Source organism: Anser brachyrhynchus (assembly GCF_964034855.1).
Source record: "Anser brachyrhynchus genome assembly, chromosome: 5".
NCBI classification, from domain to species: domain Eukaryota; kingdom Metazoa; phylum Chordata; class Aves; order Anseriformes; family Anatidae; genus Anser; species Anser brachyrhynchus.
In genome coordinates this window covers 55,633,687-55,652,662 of record NC_137699.1, presented here as the reverse complement: position 1 = coordinate 55,652,662, position 18,976 = coordinate 55,633,687, and the positions used below count along the sequence as shown (strand labels likewise).

The 18,976-nt window shown below is 45.7% G+C and overlaps 1 protein-coding gene across 6 annotated transcripts; it reads right to left on the bottom strand.

Moving 5' to 3' along the window:
* Positions 1 to 7,113: 7,113 nt before the first annotated feature.
* EIF5 (eukaryotic translation initiation factor 5) lies at positions 7,114 to 14,683 on the bottom strand. Of its 6 annotated transcripts, none has more exons than XM_080594424.1 (13): positions 14,552 to 14,683; positions 14,186 to 14,381; positions 12,702 to 12,899; positions 11,886 to 12,165; positions 11,546 to 11,627; positions 11,149 to 11,321; positions 10,656 to 10,767; positions 9,839 to 9,978; positions 9,196 to 9,354; positions 8,806 to 8,967; positions 8,369 to 8,533; positions 7,993 to 8,127; positions 7,114 to 7,509 (listed from the first exon to the last, which is right to left on the bottom strand). In XM_080594424.1, the coding sequence occupies exons 4-13, from the start codon at positions 11,955 to 11,957 to the stop codon at positions 7,417 to 7,419; spliced, it is 1,293 nt and encodes a 430-aa protein (XP_080450550.1). In that variant the 5' UTR covers positions 11,958 to 12,165; positions 12,702 to 12,899; positions 14,186 to 14,381; positions 14,552 to 14,683; the 3' UTR covers positions 7,114 to 7,416. The 6 variants fall into 6 exon arrangements, with proteins under 6 accessions (XP_080450550.1, XP_080450551.1, XP_080450546.1 ...); XM_080594425.1 differs by having other exon boundaries at positions 12,702 to 12,845; XM_080594420.1 differs by lacking the exon at positions 12,702 to 12,899.
* Between the last annotated feature and the right edge of the window lie 4,293 nt (positions 14,684 to 18,976).

The following is an 18,976-nucleotide window of genomic DNA, read 5'->3' as shown; positions in this document are numbered from 1 at the left end:
AGGTTTTCTGGTATTAATGATACCACCGCTTCTATCTTCCACTCCCAACCCCCCCAGCACTGAAAAAAAAAAAGGAACAAAGGAGGTGACAATATCATAAAAGACTACGTTAAAAAGGATCCTGCAGTCGTTAATACCTTGCGCTCACGAAGCACCGCAGCTCCCTAGCGAGCATCACCAAACGCCCCCAGAAAAGGCTCTTACAACAGACAGGTACCTGCTCTCACACGTCTCCTCCCACGAGGAACAATCCGTTCCCCCTCGGTGATTCAGATAAAACCACCCCCTCGCCCAGGACAAGCCTGTTTGCGTTACAGAATGGGAAGTCACCTTTCATTCCTCCACCACACTGGACCGGGATGGAGCCGGCTGTGTCCGTGGTGCTGTGCCCGGCCACCCTTGAGCCTCCTCCACTCCTGCTCCCTCCAGGGTTTGATCCTGAGCACTGCTGCACCCTCGTGCCCAACCTCGTGCTGCAAAACTGGAGGAATCTCCAGGTCCATGCAAGTGAGGATGTTCACCAAGAGTGGTTATGGGGGAAAGGCCGGCTGTTTGGCTCCAGAGCCTTCGGAGGCTTTGTAGGCACCTCTCTCTTCCCATGCCTTTTGTTTTGTCAAAGCCAAAGGAATTTCTCCTCTCTTCTGGCATCAGGACTGACCGGGAGCTGACTAGGTGGACTCGTCACCCGCCTCACCCCCTTTATTTTTAATCAGCTTGAGAACTGCACAAAAGATTAGTTCTGCTTATATGTTACTACTTTTTATCATTTTTAAAATTATTTTGTTTTTAATTTCTGGTGTCTTGAATTCAGCAAGTCATACTACTTAATAGAAGTTTTGGCTACTCCGTTTGGCTGCAGTATGAAAGTGTTTGTCCTCTGTGACATCTGTTAGGTAAGATCCAGGTTGCTTTCACTACAGAAAGGTTTCCCTTCCTTTTATCTGTACAACTCCACCTAGGCAGGGACTTCACTCCTCTGGAAGAGGTGCATTCCTGGATTTCTGGCAGCAGCTCAAGTGGATGCACGTCCAGCCTCAGTCTGAACACCATTTGTCTTGTTTAAACTGATCCTTCTGATTTTGTCAAAAGTTCACTGAAAGTCAACAACTTTTAAAACCACCCCTTCTGCATTGTGGATCTTACGTGTAAGTCTTTCACCAGAGTAAATGGAAAATAAAATCTACCCATCCTGATACTGAAGAAAGCATGGAAAATGCAAACTCCTGGATTAGGCATCAGGTGATAAAAAAGAATCTAAAAGAGATTATTTAAAATCCCGTGACTTTCCCCCACAGAGTGGCATTCTCTTGTGATTGCAGCCATGCTCCTGCTTCCCATTTCAGCCCCTCACGTGCTTGCCCCCCAACCGTGGCCACTCTGAGCCAAGGCATTTCCAGCTGGGACCACCGAGCTCACCTGCTTGTGGTGCAGAACACCGACACAGGCAGGCTGAGGCAGGAGGCAGAAGCCCTTAAATCCAGCTTTCCCAGCAGCAGAGATCAAGTGAAAAAGCCATCGCCTCTGTATTTAATCTTTTTCTGTATGATTCAACTCTGTTGACAGTTTATACACCTGTAATTTCGTCCCTAAGAGTGATTCTTCAACTATCAGTTCCCTGTCAGTGCAGGAATGGGATAATACACGTTTCTTCACATTTCCCCTAAAGCTGCCGGATGTCTTCCTTAATGACACAGATACAAATCCAGGCTAACTCCATTGACGTCAATGCTGTTAGCTGGGTTTTATTAGTAGCAGATCGATATGAAAATCAGTAAGTATCAAGCAAAAATTCAGAGAGAATAATGCAAACACCCACACAGACTTCCCACTGAGGAGCTCCTGGTGCTGCTGCTTCCCTCATTCACAACGTGCTGCTGATATGCTCAGACCCCAGCCTCAAACAGAGCTCTCCTTTGCATCATCTCTTCCCCTCTTGAGAAAGAAAATACTGCGCACAAAATGCATCTAACATCAGGGTAAAGAGATAAGATTAGAAGTGGGAAAAAAAACAGCACTCTCCTGCTGCAACCTCAGAAAATGCTGGGGCCCTGAGAGCAGGAACAGGCTCTGCAGCCTCTCCCCTCACCTTGCTGGTGCTCGGCTGCTGGTGTTCAGGGCCAGCTCTGATACCGTGCAGCCAAGTAACCTTGGATCCGAGCACTGCCAGGGGAGCAGGGCGAGAAAGAGCTGGGAGAGGCCGTGCCTGGTCCCCCTCCTTGCTGGCAGAGCTGTGGCAGTCCTGGACCCCTGTGCGTGTGCCTGTGCCAGCCCCGCACCTCGCTGCTCCCGCTGTGCCCTGCCGGCCGGGCTTCCTGCTCCTCGGTGCGGACCCGTGGGGCCGTCACTGGAAGCTAATGGCATCCTGTTTACAGAAACCTAGCAGGTGGCTTTTTGCCGAGGCCAAATCACTAAAGAGACTTAGCTATTTAATTAACAGCAGTTCCGAAACACGTGCAAGTAGACAGGCTGGTGTGCAGAAAGATGGTTTAACATGAAATGTTTTTCCCTGACATCAGAAGGAAGGGTTCCCTGTTGTACTAACAATGGCAACCCCTCTTACTTGAGTTCCTAACCCAAGACGTTGTCTTTTTTCCACTGAAAAACACAAAGGAGTTGCAGAATTTTGCTGAGTTACAGGCAGCATCGCCTGAGTGCTGGGGCTGTGTCCGTGGTGGATGTCAGCCGGAACAGCTGGAAGGAGGCTGTGGAGATGTGCTGGTGCCCTGGGAAAGCTTGCTTCTCTCTGATCGCTTGTTGCCATTTTACACTTCTCTACCACCTCAAGGAGAATTTGGTCTGCTGCGTAACCAGACTCTTCCAACTGCTCCTCACCAGCTCCAGGTCAGGAGACTCTGGCACCTCCACGGAACAAGGTGAGTGTCTTCAAAATGTTGACAACACAATCAGCCTGCCGAGCACATAAGTAATCAGTCTCAATGACTCCACTAAATTTATAAAACCTAAGCTGAAAGTTAAGCACACACAGAGTGTTTCACAGATAAGGCTTTAAAGAGCAATGTTTTCAGGCTGCTTTTTATTGTCTTTCCTTCTGGGTTGTCTGTTCTACAGCTCCATGGCTCGGTGGTGTTACCAAATGCTGAGGAGTCAATTCTCAGCAGCAAGCCTCCAAGGCTCTTTCTGAGTAGTGTTTGAGAAAAAAAATAGCTGCCACACTTTGGAAAACTAATTGGTGGGTCAGCTACTTCTGTTATTTCTGTCCTTGCCACTTCCAATCACCGGGGACACAGAACTGCCGTGATCTTTATTGCTGCATGGCTGCCAACAAATGAGAAGACAGCTTTGTTACAGATCGCCATATCAACTGCTCTCCTCTAATACCTCTGCTTTTCAAACATCAAGGTGTCGAACTTGCACAACTGGAACACTCCCATGTGCTAAGCATTACCCCATCGGATATAAATCAGCTTGTTAACTCTGTGGCGTATCTGGACAGCAACGTATCGACTGAGCTGGAGACATCGGCGGAGATTAGGATCTCCTAGTGAGCGTCTCAGCCCAAAGAACAGGGAAGTTCTGAGCAGGAAGGATAGGATAGTCTTGTGCATAAAAATAAGACCAGGACACAGGAATGCGTTTGGGCAATACGCCTGATAATTTGGTTTTCGCTTTGCTATGTTAAGACAGGGCAAAGATATCCTTGTCCTGTAGAGAACGCCGTGACCTCCCTGAATGACAGGGGCTGGGGTGGGGGGAACAGCATGAGGTAGAGAAGTCACACAGAGCGCACAGAGACAACTGGCTCTGCTTTTGTAATGCCTCCTGCGAGTGACCCCACGGCGCGAACTGCACCCTGTTTGTAAAGATGACCTCTCGGGAAGCTTTGCACTGTGGTTGTGCTGGCTGGGACAGCCACTACCACAGCAAGGGTGAATATAAGCACTGAGTGTGTTATTATGCCACCGCAACCACTTCAAATCACTTCTCCCTTATCTTTAGCCACTGCCTCGCTACAAGCCTTGAGCTACACACTCTTGGGAGCAAAGAGCACCCTGGTATACACGGCTACCGTATCTGGCTGAGCGAGGCCCTGACCTCTAATGAAAAATGTTAAACTCTAGCTGCTAAAAGTAAAAACAAGCAATTTTATTTCTTATACATACAACAACCATCAGGATTTCACCCTGGTTCAAACCTCTGAGCTCCTTTCGTCTGTGCTGCCCCAAGCGAGCCCATCAGCCGAGCTGCTCCCGTTGTGCTGGCTGCTGCTGAAGGCTGTTGAGGTGTGCTAAGGCTCCAGATCGCAGGCTCGTGGAGGAAGATGAAGGTTTATGAAGCCAAGCTAATGGACCTGCTGCTAGACTTTCCTCCTGCGAAATCAGTGCATTCGCTATGGTACAGAGCGAGGGAGGTCACCCAACACCTACGGTTTCCTTTCCAGGTACCGGGAGTTTCTCTGAAGTTTCGAGAAGATTGCATCTAAATACCAAGCTGCATTTTGAATTTGTACTCGTTACTTGTAATCAGATAGCAGCAGCAATAAATTCAAAGGCTCAGAAACCTCCTAAGTCAGACTTTTTCCTTCCCTAAAGGAATGCTAACAAACTGAACACCCGTGTTTGTTAGCTGGTGGAATCCCCAGTTAACCCTCTGAGATGGGAACATCAATACGTGTGTGAAGATGGGATGTGAAGTGCAGCACAGCACCAGGAGTCTCGCCCTCTGCTAGCGGTGGGTGCATCATTTGTAGAACCACACATCTGAGTATGAGGGTACAGCTTTATTGTACGCTTAATCTGATCCCCCTGTGGGCTACCACAGAAAGAACACTCGCTGAATGCTCCCACCCTGTTTGCACCAAGCCTACCTCATACAGCTTTGCTAGGATTTCATCAATTCGCTAATCCCGTAGAAAAGTATTTCCCAATTTCCCTACTGAAGGGAACAGGTTTAGCTTGCCGGCCACTGAGTCTGGGGTGGAAAAAAGAGATAATCCCCTTTGGTGGCAGCCTACAATTACAATCAAACCCGTTCCAAAACGAAACTACCACCACCCTGAGACTTCAGGGTATCACAGCTGGTAACAGCCAGCCCCACATCAACCATGCCTCAAACAAGTCTCCCAGTCACATTCTGGACAGGGAGTCAACCCGGATCTGCAAAGCCTCATCTCAAACTGTCAGCGTGGAATGACAGATTACTTTGGTAAACGGTGCTGACTTACCCTCCCTAGGAATCAGGCTTGATGAACTCGGAGATGGCACTGCCCATCCTGCAGAGAACTCTCGTGTGGTCTGAATTAAGGGGCCTCAGTATTTCTCAGCACTACTGATGACAAGTGACCCTGGGAATGTGCGAGGCTTCTCACTTCCTTCACAAGCAGAAATTCTGCTCAGAAAGGCAAAGCAAACTCAAACCTCTGCCCAGGGAATTTGCCAATGTACAAGCACCCACCTCCCAATAAAACATTTAAGTGACTGTCGGGGGGAACCACTTAAGAAAGAAAAGTCCTATATCCATTTCACCAACCTGGCTGGGAGATAATTGTGAATTTCCCTTTCTGAGCATTGCTTAGGTCCGTCCAGGCTATTGATACAAGCTAGCATAAAGACCATGGCTGAAACTCCACTCTGAAGTATCATAGATCACAGAATATCCTGAGTTGGAAGGGACCCACAAGAGTCATGAAGTCCAACTCCTGGCTCCACACAGGACCACCCAAAAATGAGACCACATGCCCGAGAGCAGTGTTCCCACATGCCCTGGGGAGCCTGTCCCAGTGCCCAACCACCTCTGGGTGCAGAACCTTTCCCTAACCCCCCGCCTGACCCTCCCCTGTCCCAGCTCCATGCCGTTCCCTCAGGTCCTGTCGCTGTCCCCAGAGAGCAGAGCTCAGCGCCTGCCCAGCTGCTAATGAGTGAGCCCCTCTGCCCAGCCCTCCTATTTGTCAAGATCTCTGTACCAGGCCTAGCTTTAGCATCATTTATGAAAGCATTGAAGAGAACTGGCTCTAGAATGGAGCCCTGTAGAACTCTCTAGTGACTGAGCACCAGCCTGATACTAACTCCATTTACTACAACCTTTTGAATCCAGCCAGAATTAACAAGTGGTTTTGAAATACAAACCTTGTTTAAACAGAAAGAACAAGTTTACTTTTAGAATAAAAAATAAATCAATCCCAGGACTAGTCGCATTTGTATTTAAAGTCACATTTTGTACAATTGCAATAAAATACCTGTGTAAAGGAAGACAAGAACGCATCACCTACTGCACCTTCAGCCCATCTTTGTAACATGGTTTGCCAGCTGTGCTAGTGCTAAATGACAATTTGATTCCCAGATCCCACGCAACCTAACAGTACGCTGACAGCCCTACACTCCACTGCATTACTGAGGAAAACCTGAAGCTCTTGCCCGTTCCATTGTAGCCAGCAAACATTTTTTCTTCATCTGATCCTAAACTCTGCTAAAGCTGACAGAAAAAGCAGGTCATTGCATGGCCTTGGTATGTCACAACCGCAAATCTCACCATAAGAATAAAATGCTTTTTTTTCTTGTAATTCTGCTTTCAGAAGAACAGAGTTATGGATGAGAAAAGTCATGGTGTCAGGGCACACCAAGAGCTAGCTACAAGGAAGTGTTCAGGCCCTGGGAGCTGTTTAACAGGCATACCTTCACCTATGCTTCTCCCAGGTCAAAAGCTACTGCTCAGTCATTTGTTTCCTTATTTAAAGGTACAAAAGTTAGTCTACTCCTAAACGTTAATCCTCAGACTGTTCTTTTAGAATTGCAAAGGTCACTCCCATGGCTATGCAGGTCAACGGTGTGGCTTCCTGTGTTCAAGGGAACTGATCTCACCTTCTTCCTTTCCTCATCCTCAAATCACTTTAGGAGAGTGGCAGGTATTCAGGCACTCCCCTGAATCAGTGCACAAGTGCAGTGACGTAACTAGTCCAAGCACTGAAACCCGTATTTAGTGATTTCTGGTAAACACCTGTGCCAGGCATGTATTTTTTAAGTAACTTTCTCTCAAACTTCCTTTTTCAGTCCAAGACAGAGCCATCACACCCAGCCCCATTGCAATGTTGATCCCATGATGTAAGTTGCACCAGGTTGTATACTTACTTGGAAAAGAAACAAAGTTTGGAGCCCTGAGTGAAGATTGACCAAAACCAAATCCTTTATTTCCACAACTGTATAAATGTGCTCCAAGTATGTGTCCAACACAAGTTAGAAAAACAAAATAGAACATGCCATTCGCAAACTAGAGCCGTTCACCGACGTGCTGACTCCTTGGTATTAGGCTTAGTTACACAAGACCAGTCACAGTAAAAAGATACATTTTAGAGTACAAAGAGTAGCAGGATGTTAAGCCATTTCAGCTTGCGCACATACAAGTCACACTTCTGGCAGAAAACGCAGAGAAGTTTGATTATGCTGGAAGCTACTTTGCATCACTTTAAATGGCATCAATATCAATGTCATCATCTTTACTGTTTGCAGGCTTCACAGTTTCAACTTTAGGGACACTGGCAGTTGTAGAGTACACCACCTGTGAAGACAAGAGATGTACCTGTTAGTGCTTAATGGCAGCGGGTGCTACAGAACACTTTTGCTTTAGTGTCAGGAGTTGCTAACATCTACCTGCTCGACAGTTCCCCTTGTCTGTCAGGAATGCTTAGTGTGTACTCCCAAGCACACCTGTCTTTAGCAACTAGAGGTGCACATGCATGTCTTCAAGCAGCAGGGTCTCAACCAGGAGCAAGTAATACAGAGAGAAGCAAACATGCATGCAGTCAGCTGGAGTGTAGCTACCAAATTCCACCTTGGTAGGAACTGTGAAGAAAACTGCTATTTCTCCCTTAATCAGCTTTTCTAACACCCCCCCTTGACTCTTCTAAGACACAAGGTTTTATACTTGCCAACATGCAGAGCAATACATTAAGCGAGCTATTTTATAGCATACTAAGACAAAGTGCCTCGAAGTGTACAGAGCAGTGTAATTCTGGAGTTACAGGAGGCGAGCCTTTCCTACCTCTATGTTTTCATCTTCATCCTCTTCTTCATTACCGGAAGATTCTTCTTCAGCTTCCTTTAGCCATTTAATAAATGGTTCTGCTTTGACACGGATTTCTTTGGCAAGCTCCTTTGAAACGTATTTCTTTGAGGCCTGAAAGACCGAGTACGTAAATTCCTTTAGTGTTTAAGCCAAATCTGTATGAGATCGTACTGCAATACACCAAGCCTAACTTCACCCCACTACCTTGAACAAGCCATTTTTGAAAGACACATTTTTCCCAGATAATCATTCTGAAGTAGGTGACTGTTTGAAGACATCTGCCTAAAAGATTTTACCAGAATGGCAGAAGCAGGTGCCTAACATATACGGCACATTACATACTACCACTCACCTTTTCTGCCCAGCCAAGGATGACTTCTTCTTCCAGAAGATCTGCATCATACATTTCCTTCAGAATATGTGGTATTTTAGAAATAAGCTGAGACTGATGCATGGCTACCACACACTCAAAGCCATGGAGAAGGTACCTCTGAGCTTTCTTGTTATTGTGGCAGAACTAGAATTGCGAGGAGGGAAAAAAAGAAAAGAGCAAATAAATTATGCTTCTTCTCTAGAATGAGTTGCTGCTTCTGCTTACAGTTCAATGAGACGGCAAAATCTACAACAGCTTGTATTATTCCTCACAGCACTTTTCCCAAGCTGGGAAGTACTGGTTTAAAAACTACAATAAAGTCATCCCTCCCCAGTAAAGCAATCCAGAACTGACCCAAATAGTTGTCTCAAACACATGAGGTTGTTACACTGGGTGCAGAACAAGAAAAGTCTTACACGAAGGAAGTGACGTCTGTATTTCCTTATCTGTTCACGAATTTTTTCGTCAAAAAGGACTTCAGTGAGAACTAGAGGGCCCATGGCCTTCACATCCAGTCTCTCTGCTTCTGCTACAATGTCTTTGTCAGAAGAATCAATGACACCTTCTTCCTTCTTTTTCTAGAAGATAGGACAGATAGATGTTTTAAAGCCACTTGGAGCCTGCATTAACACTCTAAACTCTTTGCTTCCCTACCAATGGTGGAACCAGTACTTTTGTAGGAGTTCAAGCCCTGAAGTTGGAAGACTTCAGTGTGTGTGTGTACACATATAAAAGCAGCTTGCTCTTCATCTCCTTCTTAGCATTCTACAAAACTACAGCTCAACAGTGAATAAATAAATATTCACCTTCACAAAATCAAACAGTATGTTGACTCTCTCCTCCACTGTTCTTTCCAGGTCTTCACTAAGTGTAAGGTTCTTTGCATGGTCACTGATTTCATCCATTCTACGCCTCTGGGCTTCTTCTGTTGTGTCTTCACCCCAATCATCATCATCTTCCTCCTCCTAAAACAACAAAAGATTCATACAGTGTTACTACAAACTTATTAATAGGTTGAGTTTTCTCTAGATACAGATCTGAAAGCATTTTTGTGAGTATTTCTGATTCTTCCCTACAGAAGGAAAAAGTTACACTATGATCAGCTGGTCAGAGATGGAGAAAGGGCTGATGGAGAAGAGTAGAAGTAACTAGGTGTGCATCTGTAGACATCTGTTGTTACCGTGCCATGCCTCATCAGTATCTACTACAATCATTTAGATACAATCCAGGTCTCCTGAGAGGAGTGTGCAACTGTCACTTAGCAAGGAGCACACATACTGAGGAGTTGGTAGAGCTACTATAATGGATGTGCAGGGATACTTCTATTGCAGCGATTAACTTCTCCTTATAGTACAACTTTGATATGATGTTGACTAGCAAGGAATCTGAAGTTTCAAACCAGAGCAAGACACAATCCACCCTCATCTCCCCACATTCCCTTCTACTTACCACAACCTGTGGAGGAGTAATCTCCTCTGGTGGTGGGGGTGGAGGTGTCTCATTGCTGGACACAGAACCATTCTCTTTGTCCTTGCCTTTTCTATTCTTCTTCTCCTTTTCTTTCTTCCCTGTACTAGTGTCGCCACTTTCTGAAAGTGAATGTTAGTGTAGTGTATTAGCTTTCTTGATTCCATAGATTCCCTGTAATAACACCTCTGCTAATTCCCCAGGTATATCGATCCAGATTCTTTTATTCACAGCAGGTGATGCACAGTGCCCGTCTCCAGCTGCACTCACAGGATAATCTACACAGCTCATAAAACCCCTGGTTCTAGTGAAAGTCTTGTTTCTCATCCTGGTGTCCAAGTCCATATAACAAGTGACCTCACAAAGCAGAAATCCCCGGAATAGGTTAGACTTTTCTAATTTAGCAAGCTTAAATTGCAGCAGGCAACCAAATGCTTACTACAGAGTGTTGCTTGCAAAAACAACTCCATTACAGTTCACGTTTACTACACTATCCTTCCGCTTCACACGGACTTAAATGGAAACCCGCAGTGAGCACCTGCTGATTAACTCTTCCTACTAAATTTCACCCTACTTAGGCAAATAAAATTCTGCAGATACTGCTACTTGAGAAGGACGCAAGAGAACTGACTGCTCATATTTAAGCTACGAACACAGATACTTCATCCCAACCCACAAATGCAGTACACCAGAACAGTTTTACAGTTACTGGACACTAACTATTTGCTCTTCTACTAACAGCACTCACACTAAAGAGGTTCCCTTTACCACCTCCCCTCAAACAAAGGAACCCACTTACCAGGTGGGTTTTTGAGAATGAACGTGCAGAGTTTATGGTTTGTGTCAAGCATGCCTCGATAGCCACAGGCTTTGCAAGAGTTACCTATAGTTTGTTTCTTAGGATTGACATGCTGTAAGAGAGAACAAACTCCAGTTAAAATACGATTCAGAGAACAGATATGCATTAAAACCTAAGCCTGCTATTTACTTTATCATCTCCGTACGATTAAGCCAGAGGTTTACATGCTTTAATCAGCCCTAACAGAGTTGAGTTTAAACATCGCAATTTAGCTCCGAAGTTCTGGGCAACTGTAAATCTAAAACCTGGGATGGGTTTTAGATTTCTCTTCATTTCACTAACTAAAAATTAGAAATTAACTAAACTAACAAAGCTAAGTCACTGGATTTCTCTTCATCGGTATCTGAATCAGCTTTTAACACTGCACCACCTTCACAAACATCAACGCACCACTTCTGTACTGTTACCATTAACACAGAAAGAGAGCACTCACCAGATCAGTTTCAGGATTCTCACACTCAGGACAGAGAACAAATTTTTTAATGAATCCATCCAACATGTCTTGCAACTTATTCGCCTCATGAGATCCATTGACAATGTAACGGTCATTCTTAACATCAAACTGGGTCTGTGCTCCCAGCTCACAACCAAAAAATTTGGTAGGATCTGCAAAAAAATCATAATAATCAATGGAGTCCTTGGGTCTTTATTGTTGATTGAACTGCAAGTAGATATGCCATTGCTCCTTCCTGATCATTATTTCTTCCTTAATCGCTTTTTCTTACAAGTCTTGAAATAATATTAATACTTTATTAGCTATTTAACACTATCACTTGAAACAAAAGTGAAAGCCTTCAAAAAAAAATGCTGTGTCACTGCAGACTACTTACACGTTGGAGGCCGATTAAGCGCCTTTGCAACGTCAACCATGTTGACTATAACCGTCTTTATTCCATTTCCTTTGCCCTCAACCTAAAAAAAAAAAAAAGCTTTTAAGTTTAAATGACCGCAATAGCCCAACCCCATGTATACTTCTTGATTTAACTACATCTAAGTTCTGCTTTGAAGTGTCTTCTTAAGAAGAGTTAATGTGCACTTACTCTGGACAGAAAAATGCAGTCACCCCCTCCCTATCACTGGCTAAGTTCAGTGTCATTATCTCAGTTCTGCTACATCAAGAGCGACTAACCTGAAACCCTACCTACTTACCACTAATGGTTAGTAAGTTACCTTGGCAATCAGACGGGGCATTTTGTAGCGATAGAACTGATCTGAAACACTGCGGTTGACGTTGACAGACATTTTGCCTTATTAGTAGCTTTATCAATAAGATGAAGAGATCTTTGATTGCAGTTTTTTGGTATCTTCTGTCTGGAGAAGACGGGATGACATAAACGACTGCAAGAGTTCTCGGTCTCTGACATGAAAAAATTTTCGCCACTGAGGCTGTAAGGTTCTTGCTTGTATGCTATGTTTCCCCAATACAGGTACCAGTGGCTGCGCAACAGCTCTGCAAGTGTTAATAAACAGAAAAAAAAGTGAAATTTATCTTTACATACACCAATGAAATCGTACTACAAAGCAACATAAGAAACTATTTCTGGAAACGGGAAGTAGAGTTCGTTATGCTATGGCTTTCATCAACTTGTGAAGCTTAAGACAATAGCCTTGAATTGTACTGCCGAGTAACTCTGCCTCACCTACACCACAGAGCTTTCCACCCTCTCCTTTCTTACAACCCCGAACCCACTGAACAGCTTAAGAATATTGTCTGCACAATTAACTCCTGAAGGAGTGCCATGATCAATAACGAAGGGAAAGAACGCTGCTCAATTTACAGAGACCAATGGCTCTTGCACTCAGAGGGTCACGTGGTACGTTTCAGGCTGCAGGGGAGAGAAGTGGGAGAAAAATCTGGAACGGTTTCAGATTTCACATCATAGCATGAGCCTATTACATAAACCGAAGCCCGTCAGAACGTTGAGAAATGTCAGTGAGATGAAGCAGCAGCAATCTGTAGCCCCATATAATTTTTACATGGCTTACCAGTTTTTTGGATCGGAGTAGAAAAGAGTTGAAAATTAGGTAATTCTCCCTCTCACTTATGGATTCTCATAGCAGCTTCTGTTGAGTTTTGACTTAACAATAAGCCTGATAAAGTCTGACATAAGTTGCTTCACTGTAGAAAGCCTAGCAATGCAGAGGTACAGAGCAGTGCAGCAGCTTTTCCAGTTGATTTTTTTTCTTGGGGGAAGGGGGGGGGGAAGGAAGGGGAAGGAGGATGAATCCTATTATTAAAGTTGCCTTAAGCAGTATTTACATATTTAAATTAACGCGTGTCCCTATAATCAGATCTAGCATTACGTAAACCACAACTGGTTGAGGTGACTAGACAGGCAACCCTGACTACAGCATGGTTATTCTGACACGTCATCATGTTATCATTAATGGCAGATGTGTTGACACATGAAAATAGCCTCCTTAGTATTTAACGTGTAAGAGCGTGCCTATCGATTCCACACAGTCCGAGTCCCTCTGGCCAGGTTTACAAATCCTTTCACAAGAAGCGTGCTTTGCGTATGCCATGTATTCTGCATTAGTCCTGATGCAGTTTTACCCTTCAGCAAAAACTGCACCACGAATTTCGTTCCAAGCACGAGGCTTCCTTCCCCAGGATGTCTAAAAAAGAGCCAGCATGTGATCTGACCACGTGCTTGCAGAGGCACTGAGGAAGCAGGTATCTTGGTGACTGAGCATAAGCTTTTTAGAATGCGTGGTTTCCCCTCCTTCCATATTACAGCTTTTGTCTGTCTGCTGTAGACTAAAGCTCCCTCTCCTGGTCTCTAAGCCACCTCATCCCAAGCACCCCCCCCCCATATTTATTGGGCAGAGCCGAAGAAGCGGGAAGGCAGACAGCCTCCCAGCTTCAAAGCCCCGTTTCCCCGCCCCGCTCAGGCCCGCGATGACTCATAAATGCAGCAATTAAGCACTGAGTCAGCCCCAGAGAAGATCGGGGGGGGGGTGTGGGTGTCACCTCCAGCCACGCATGCGCTCCCTAGGAAGGGGGGGACGCTCCCTAGCCGCCCCCCCCAGCCTCCCTCCCCTTCCCCAGGGCTAACCCTTGCCGATCGGGCGCCCCCTGCCCCCCGCCGCGAGGCTGTAACTGCGGCACAGCCCCCCCAAAAGAAGCGTCCCCCACTCCCCACCCCCAACCCCCCCAAGCACGGGGAGGCGCGGCGCAGCCGCCGCCATTTTGTCTCGTCGCATGGCGCGGGGAGCTGGGTGGGGGCACAATCAAAGGAATAATCCACCCCAAAAATTGAAAAAAATACGAAATTAAAAAATATAAGGGGCGAGCGATCGTTGTTTAAGGTATCTCCATGTTCCCTTCTAAAAGGGTGCCGGAGATTTCTTCATAAAAATACACCCCCCGTCAACAACGCGGCGCCCCAGCCCGCCCGCCTGCCGCCCCGCACCGACCCCGTCCTTCCAACCGCCCTCACCCGCTGCTCCCCAGCCCAAACGCTCACCGTTTTCGTCCAATAAAGACATAAACCCAACGCTGCTCGCCCCGGGCTGCGACGAAGCCGAGTGTGCGAGGAGAACGAGGCCGTGGGGGCGCTTATATCCAGCCGGAGGCGGAGGAGGCGGAGGCGGACGCCGCAGCCTCCGGGTCCGGGCGTCCTGAGGCGGGCGTTATCAGCAGGGACAGCAGTGCCGGACAATCTGCGGGCAAGACACAACCAGGGGCATCGTTAGCGGCGGCACCTGTGAGGAGAGGGGGGAGGAGGAGGGGGGAGAAGAGGGAAGGGGGGAGGGAGCTGCGGCGGCCGGCGCGCAGCTCAGGCAGAAGGGGGCGGCTGACGGGACCCCGGCAATGGCTGCCCCGTACTCACCTCTAGAATGTTCTCGCTCTGACTGAACAACGCCAAAGCTGGGATCAATCAGCCAGCGGCGCGCCCCGCCCCCCCGGCCCCCCCATTGGCTCGCCGCTGGCTCCGGGGAGAAATTATTGGCTCGGGGCTCGCCGTGCCCTTCGCCCACTGGTGGAGACCGCCGTCAATCAAACCGCCCCTCGCTTCGCTGCCCTTCCCCCGCCCTCCCCCCACCAGTGCCCCAAAGGACATCGCGTCTACGCGGGGCGGCTCTCGCGAGACTGCGCTGAGGGGCGGCGGGCGGTGGGCTGAGGCAGGGGAGCTGCGCGCTCTCCCCGGCTCCTTTCCCGTGCTCCGTTCCCCTCGTTGTGCTGAGAGACGCCATCACACGTGTCCCCCACAAGCACCCTCCAAAAACACACAGACCCCTTCGGGGAGGGCCCTGGTCTTTCTCTCGCCTCGGTTTCCACACAAAATCGCCGCCGGCCCTCGTGGCAGGGTGCTCTGACCAGGCCGGGGCCGTGGTTTGTTTGAAAGCACGACCTGCAATGCTGTAGGAATGAAAATTTGGGGGGGGTGCAGCTCGTCATAGACGGGCAGCGGCCAAATGCTTGGCATCGCAGCAGCTAATTTGTGTTACAAACACTTTTAAACAATTAAAATGCTGAATACATTGTGTTTTTCCTGTACGGCCTGCTTTTGTGTGCAGGAAAAGGCCTATTTATTGTCCCTGTCATAGCGACTCAGCTTTGGATACCTCTGGGTGCTGGGGCTGCCTTTGTCTCTTACAAAGGATAATTCAAATTCTGTGTGCACCTAGTTTCAGTTCTTAATATAAAATGCTGCTAGACCTCCTTAGCTTAATCAGCACCCTAGATAAAGCAAGTTTGGATTTATATGGTTTAAAAGCAGGAACATGGGTCCTTTTTTGTGCTCTGTTCTTTCCATGTCTTCCATCTCCAGCCCTCCAATATGACAGGATTACATATTTTGGATGTTTCAGAACACAAATAATTTTGGCAAAGAGCTTTTTTAAACTTTACCAATCAAGTGATCAATCAATTCTCTTACCTCTTTCAATACTGCCAGGCAGAACAAGAAGACTCCAGTTCCTGTCACTGTGGCTTAATGAACAATGTTGGGAAGCCTCTTGATGGCTATGTGGGTGTATAGGGAAAAAGAAGTAATGAAGATAAAAATGAGTAGCGACATTATATAATGTCATATACTCTAAATTTCTCCCTAAGTTAGTTTTGAAACAGATTTCCCAGCTGACTTTGATAACATGTTGGCGTGGTCAGAGCAAACCCCTTATATTGAGCCTTTAGGTATGCCTTGAACATTTTTGGTCTGATACGCAAAAATACTGCGTTTAAATACTAAGGTGACTGATAAATGAGATTTTCCTAGAAATCATAAAAGAAAAGCTGGACTATTGTTATGGACACTTTCTGTGACACACAATAATAAAAAACTTGTTCTTTCAACTAGAGCGGCAGAGCAACAAACCTGGAAGAAATAAATGTGCATGTCCCCCAATACTTTCTAACAAGATCCTCTACACCATGGCCTCTGCCCTGGTTGTATGTTTCTTTTCAGCCCATGGAATAACAAGTCTTTGTAGCCAGGATGTTGTCTTGTAAAACATCATGTTAAGTCTGTCTTGGGCTTCACTATCTGCATTTGAAAAAGTTAAAAATCAGGATATTTTAAATGCCTCCTTGCCTCCTTCAAGGCAAGGTTGGATGAGGCCCTGTGCAACCTGATCTAGTGGGTGGCATCCCTGCCCATGGCAGGATGGAACTGGGTGATCTTTAAGGTTCCTTCCAACCCAAACCGTTCCGTGATTCCGTAATTGATAAATAGAAAGTAACACTTTTTTAAACATGAGAAAATGTTAGCACAAAATAAGGAAGTATCTCTCCAAAGTATGTGATGCTTGGAAGTTATCATGAGTGAGAGAAAATAATCATAAAAAAGTAGGAGGCAAGCAAAGCACAGCAGGAACTCCTTTGCTGTAAAAATATGCAGCATGTATAATTTGCTAAATGCCTCCTTTCTGCGGCTTTAGTTTCATGCTACAACACCTCTGAGGTTAATAAATTGCAAGTGTTAAAGCATACCACTGCCAACACCACTTTATTGAACAGCAAAAGGGAAATGAGCCCCTGGATTTGGTGCTATTTGACATAATGAGTAACTCTGAAGATTTATGATTAGTAGTATAGAGAAGGATTTTTTAAAGTTTTATAGTATATAAATTGACATTGAGTTAAGAGTAACCTTTTTAGATAGTCTTCCTTCTTCAAACAACAAGTCCCATACAGATGAAGTCAGAAAATACTCTCTCGGATTATACAAAATAGACTAAACTTGTGGATTATCGTCTCCTTAGTCCCCAGTTGTTGTTTTTCTCACCGGAAAAATTCACCAATACTTGATGTTGGATCCCAGATACTTTTACTGAATCATAATATTTATCTTTTTTTCACTTTAGTATCTTGTGGCTTGGACAAGACAAAATATACTCCTCCCACTCTAAAATGTCATGGTTGCACGAATCCTGAAGTTCGTAGTTTACATTGCTTTTGTGACCTTCAAAATACAACCACTTGTGTGCTTTGCATTTCACAGATGTAAACTAAGCAGTTTTTATATATAACCCTCCCTTGTAAAGACATTTTAAATGGCATGAGTAAGTCAGGTTTTGGAAGTGGCCTAATGTCTGAGAATAGGAAGTTTTCAGCAGTGGGTCTCATAGTGTGTTTCCTTATCACAGGAATGTTTTATTATGGTTCAGTTCAGCCTTGGGCTATTCAAGTTATTTCTATGTTGCCTTAGTTTTTATTAAAAAATAACAAAGAGTTAATGTCTGCGATAAGGCAGCAAAACCAACATTCGAGAATTAATGTGTCTTTAAAATGTAAATCTTCAGAAATTGGCATTTAATCACAGGTGTTTATATTTTCACACAGACAACTGTGCATTCTGTCTGCAGTTTGTTCTTCAGCTAGTTTGTCATTGTGATGAGGTTGGCTATAAACATTACCCCCGTTCAATACTCAGCTGGTAACCTTGGTCTTGAAAAATATTTTTTCTTTGCTGTAAGCTGCGTATGTTCTCTTCCAGTGGCTGGTTCAGAGCTGATATTTTTTCCAAGGTGGGCAGGAAGCCTTAGAGAAGCTGAGGACGTGATTCCTCGTTGTGCCATCTTCGCAGCTTTTGCTGCTGCAGGATGCCCAGGCACACGGTGCTGCCCCTGCTGTGGGTTCTGCTGTGCCTTATGTCTCTGGGCTCCCCGTGTTCCTGCGGCAGGGCCCTGGGAGGCACTGAAACGCAGCCTGTCGGGGAGGGCGATGTGGTTGCCTTCGAATGTGGCTGATTCCTGACAGTGAAAAGGACTGATATGCAAAAGCAACTCAGACATGCTACTGCTGTATCTATAGGAATTTCAGAAGATGGAAGGCCAAGATTATGTACAGTTACACTGAACCCTGAATAGTAATACCCTGCCTTCTGCCTGTCTTGGAAATGTGTAGAGAATGTTTAATTATTTACATGCCAGATTTGAATATGCAACCTCTGTGGAATCACAAGTCCAAATTCCTTCAGGATTGGTATTTGGAAGATAAATACATTGAATAGCTGTGACCTTACTGTTCAGCAGTCATTCCTGCTTTTGAGCAGAATTGGACCCTGATCAGTGGCAAGGGCAGAGGTTTGTTCTGTTCTTACTGCTCAGGAGCTCTGCAATAATTGCTGCCCTGCAGCAAGCACACTGTTCATCTTTTGTGCAGACTCACTTCATAAAATGCCTTCTTTTCCATGCTCTGTAATGTGATGGTTAGCTATTCGCATTAGTAGATCAGGAGTTAGTAAACAGAGAAGAAAAAAATGATGAGAGCAATATACACATACAGCCATTATTTTCCAGTAGTTATTTTTGTTGCTTCTATATCTATGCAGAAGTGCTAAAATATCCCAGCTCGTGTTTGGGTCTGAGTGCACTAGAAGGGCTCGGTGTTCTGCTGGCAGCATGAGGCAGGCTCTGCCCCAAATCTGTTGTTCATATTTCATCAGACACCATGAAGCTCCCTCCTGCCCTCCCTCTTTCTCTTGCAGCGTGTGGCTGTGTGCGTAAGGGAGGCGCCTCAGCAAAGAGAAGCAGCCAGCTTTCTCTGCAGAATATAAACTAGTGTTTGAGAGCTGTAAACGTTAAGGGAAATGGACTTTTTTTTTTCTGTATCCCATTGTTTCCTATCAGGATGCAATGAGAGGTATGAATACCAGGGAGGGGAGCAGTGCTAAGGGATGGCGAGCCTTCCGCTGCCTCTCTAGCTAGCGCTGCTCAGTATGAGACCCACACACGGGGTTACCTGCTGAGGAGCACTACCTGTCTATACCAAAACTATTCAAAAGCGAGTACAGTTCACCATGCTGTATTAA

Coding starts and splice junctions, on each gene's coding strand:
- EIF5 (XM_080594424.1), bottom strand. CDS start 11,957: ATGTCTGTCAACGTCAACCGCAGTGTTTCAGATCAGTTCTATCGCTAC. Junction 11,628..11,885: donor TGCCCCGTCTGATTGCCAAG/GTAACTTACTAA, acceptor TTTTTTTTTTAG/GTTGAGGGCAAAGGAAATGG. Junction 9,979..10,655: donor CATTCTCAAAAACCCACCTG/GTAAGTGGGTTC, acceptor ATTCACTTTCAG/AAAGTGGCGACACTAGTACA.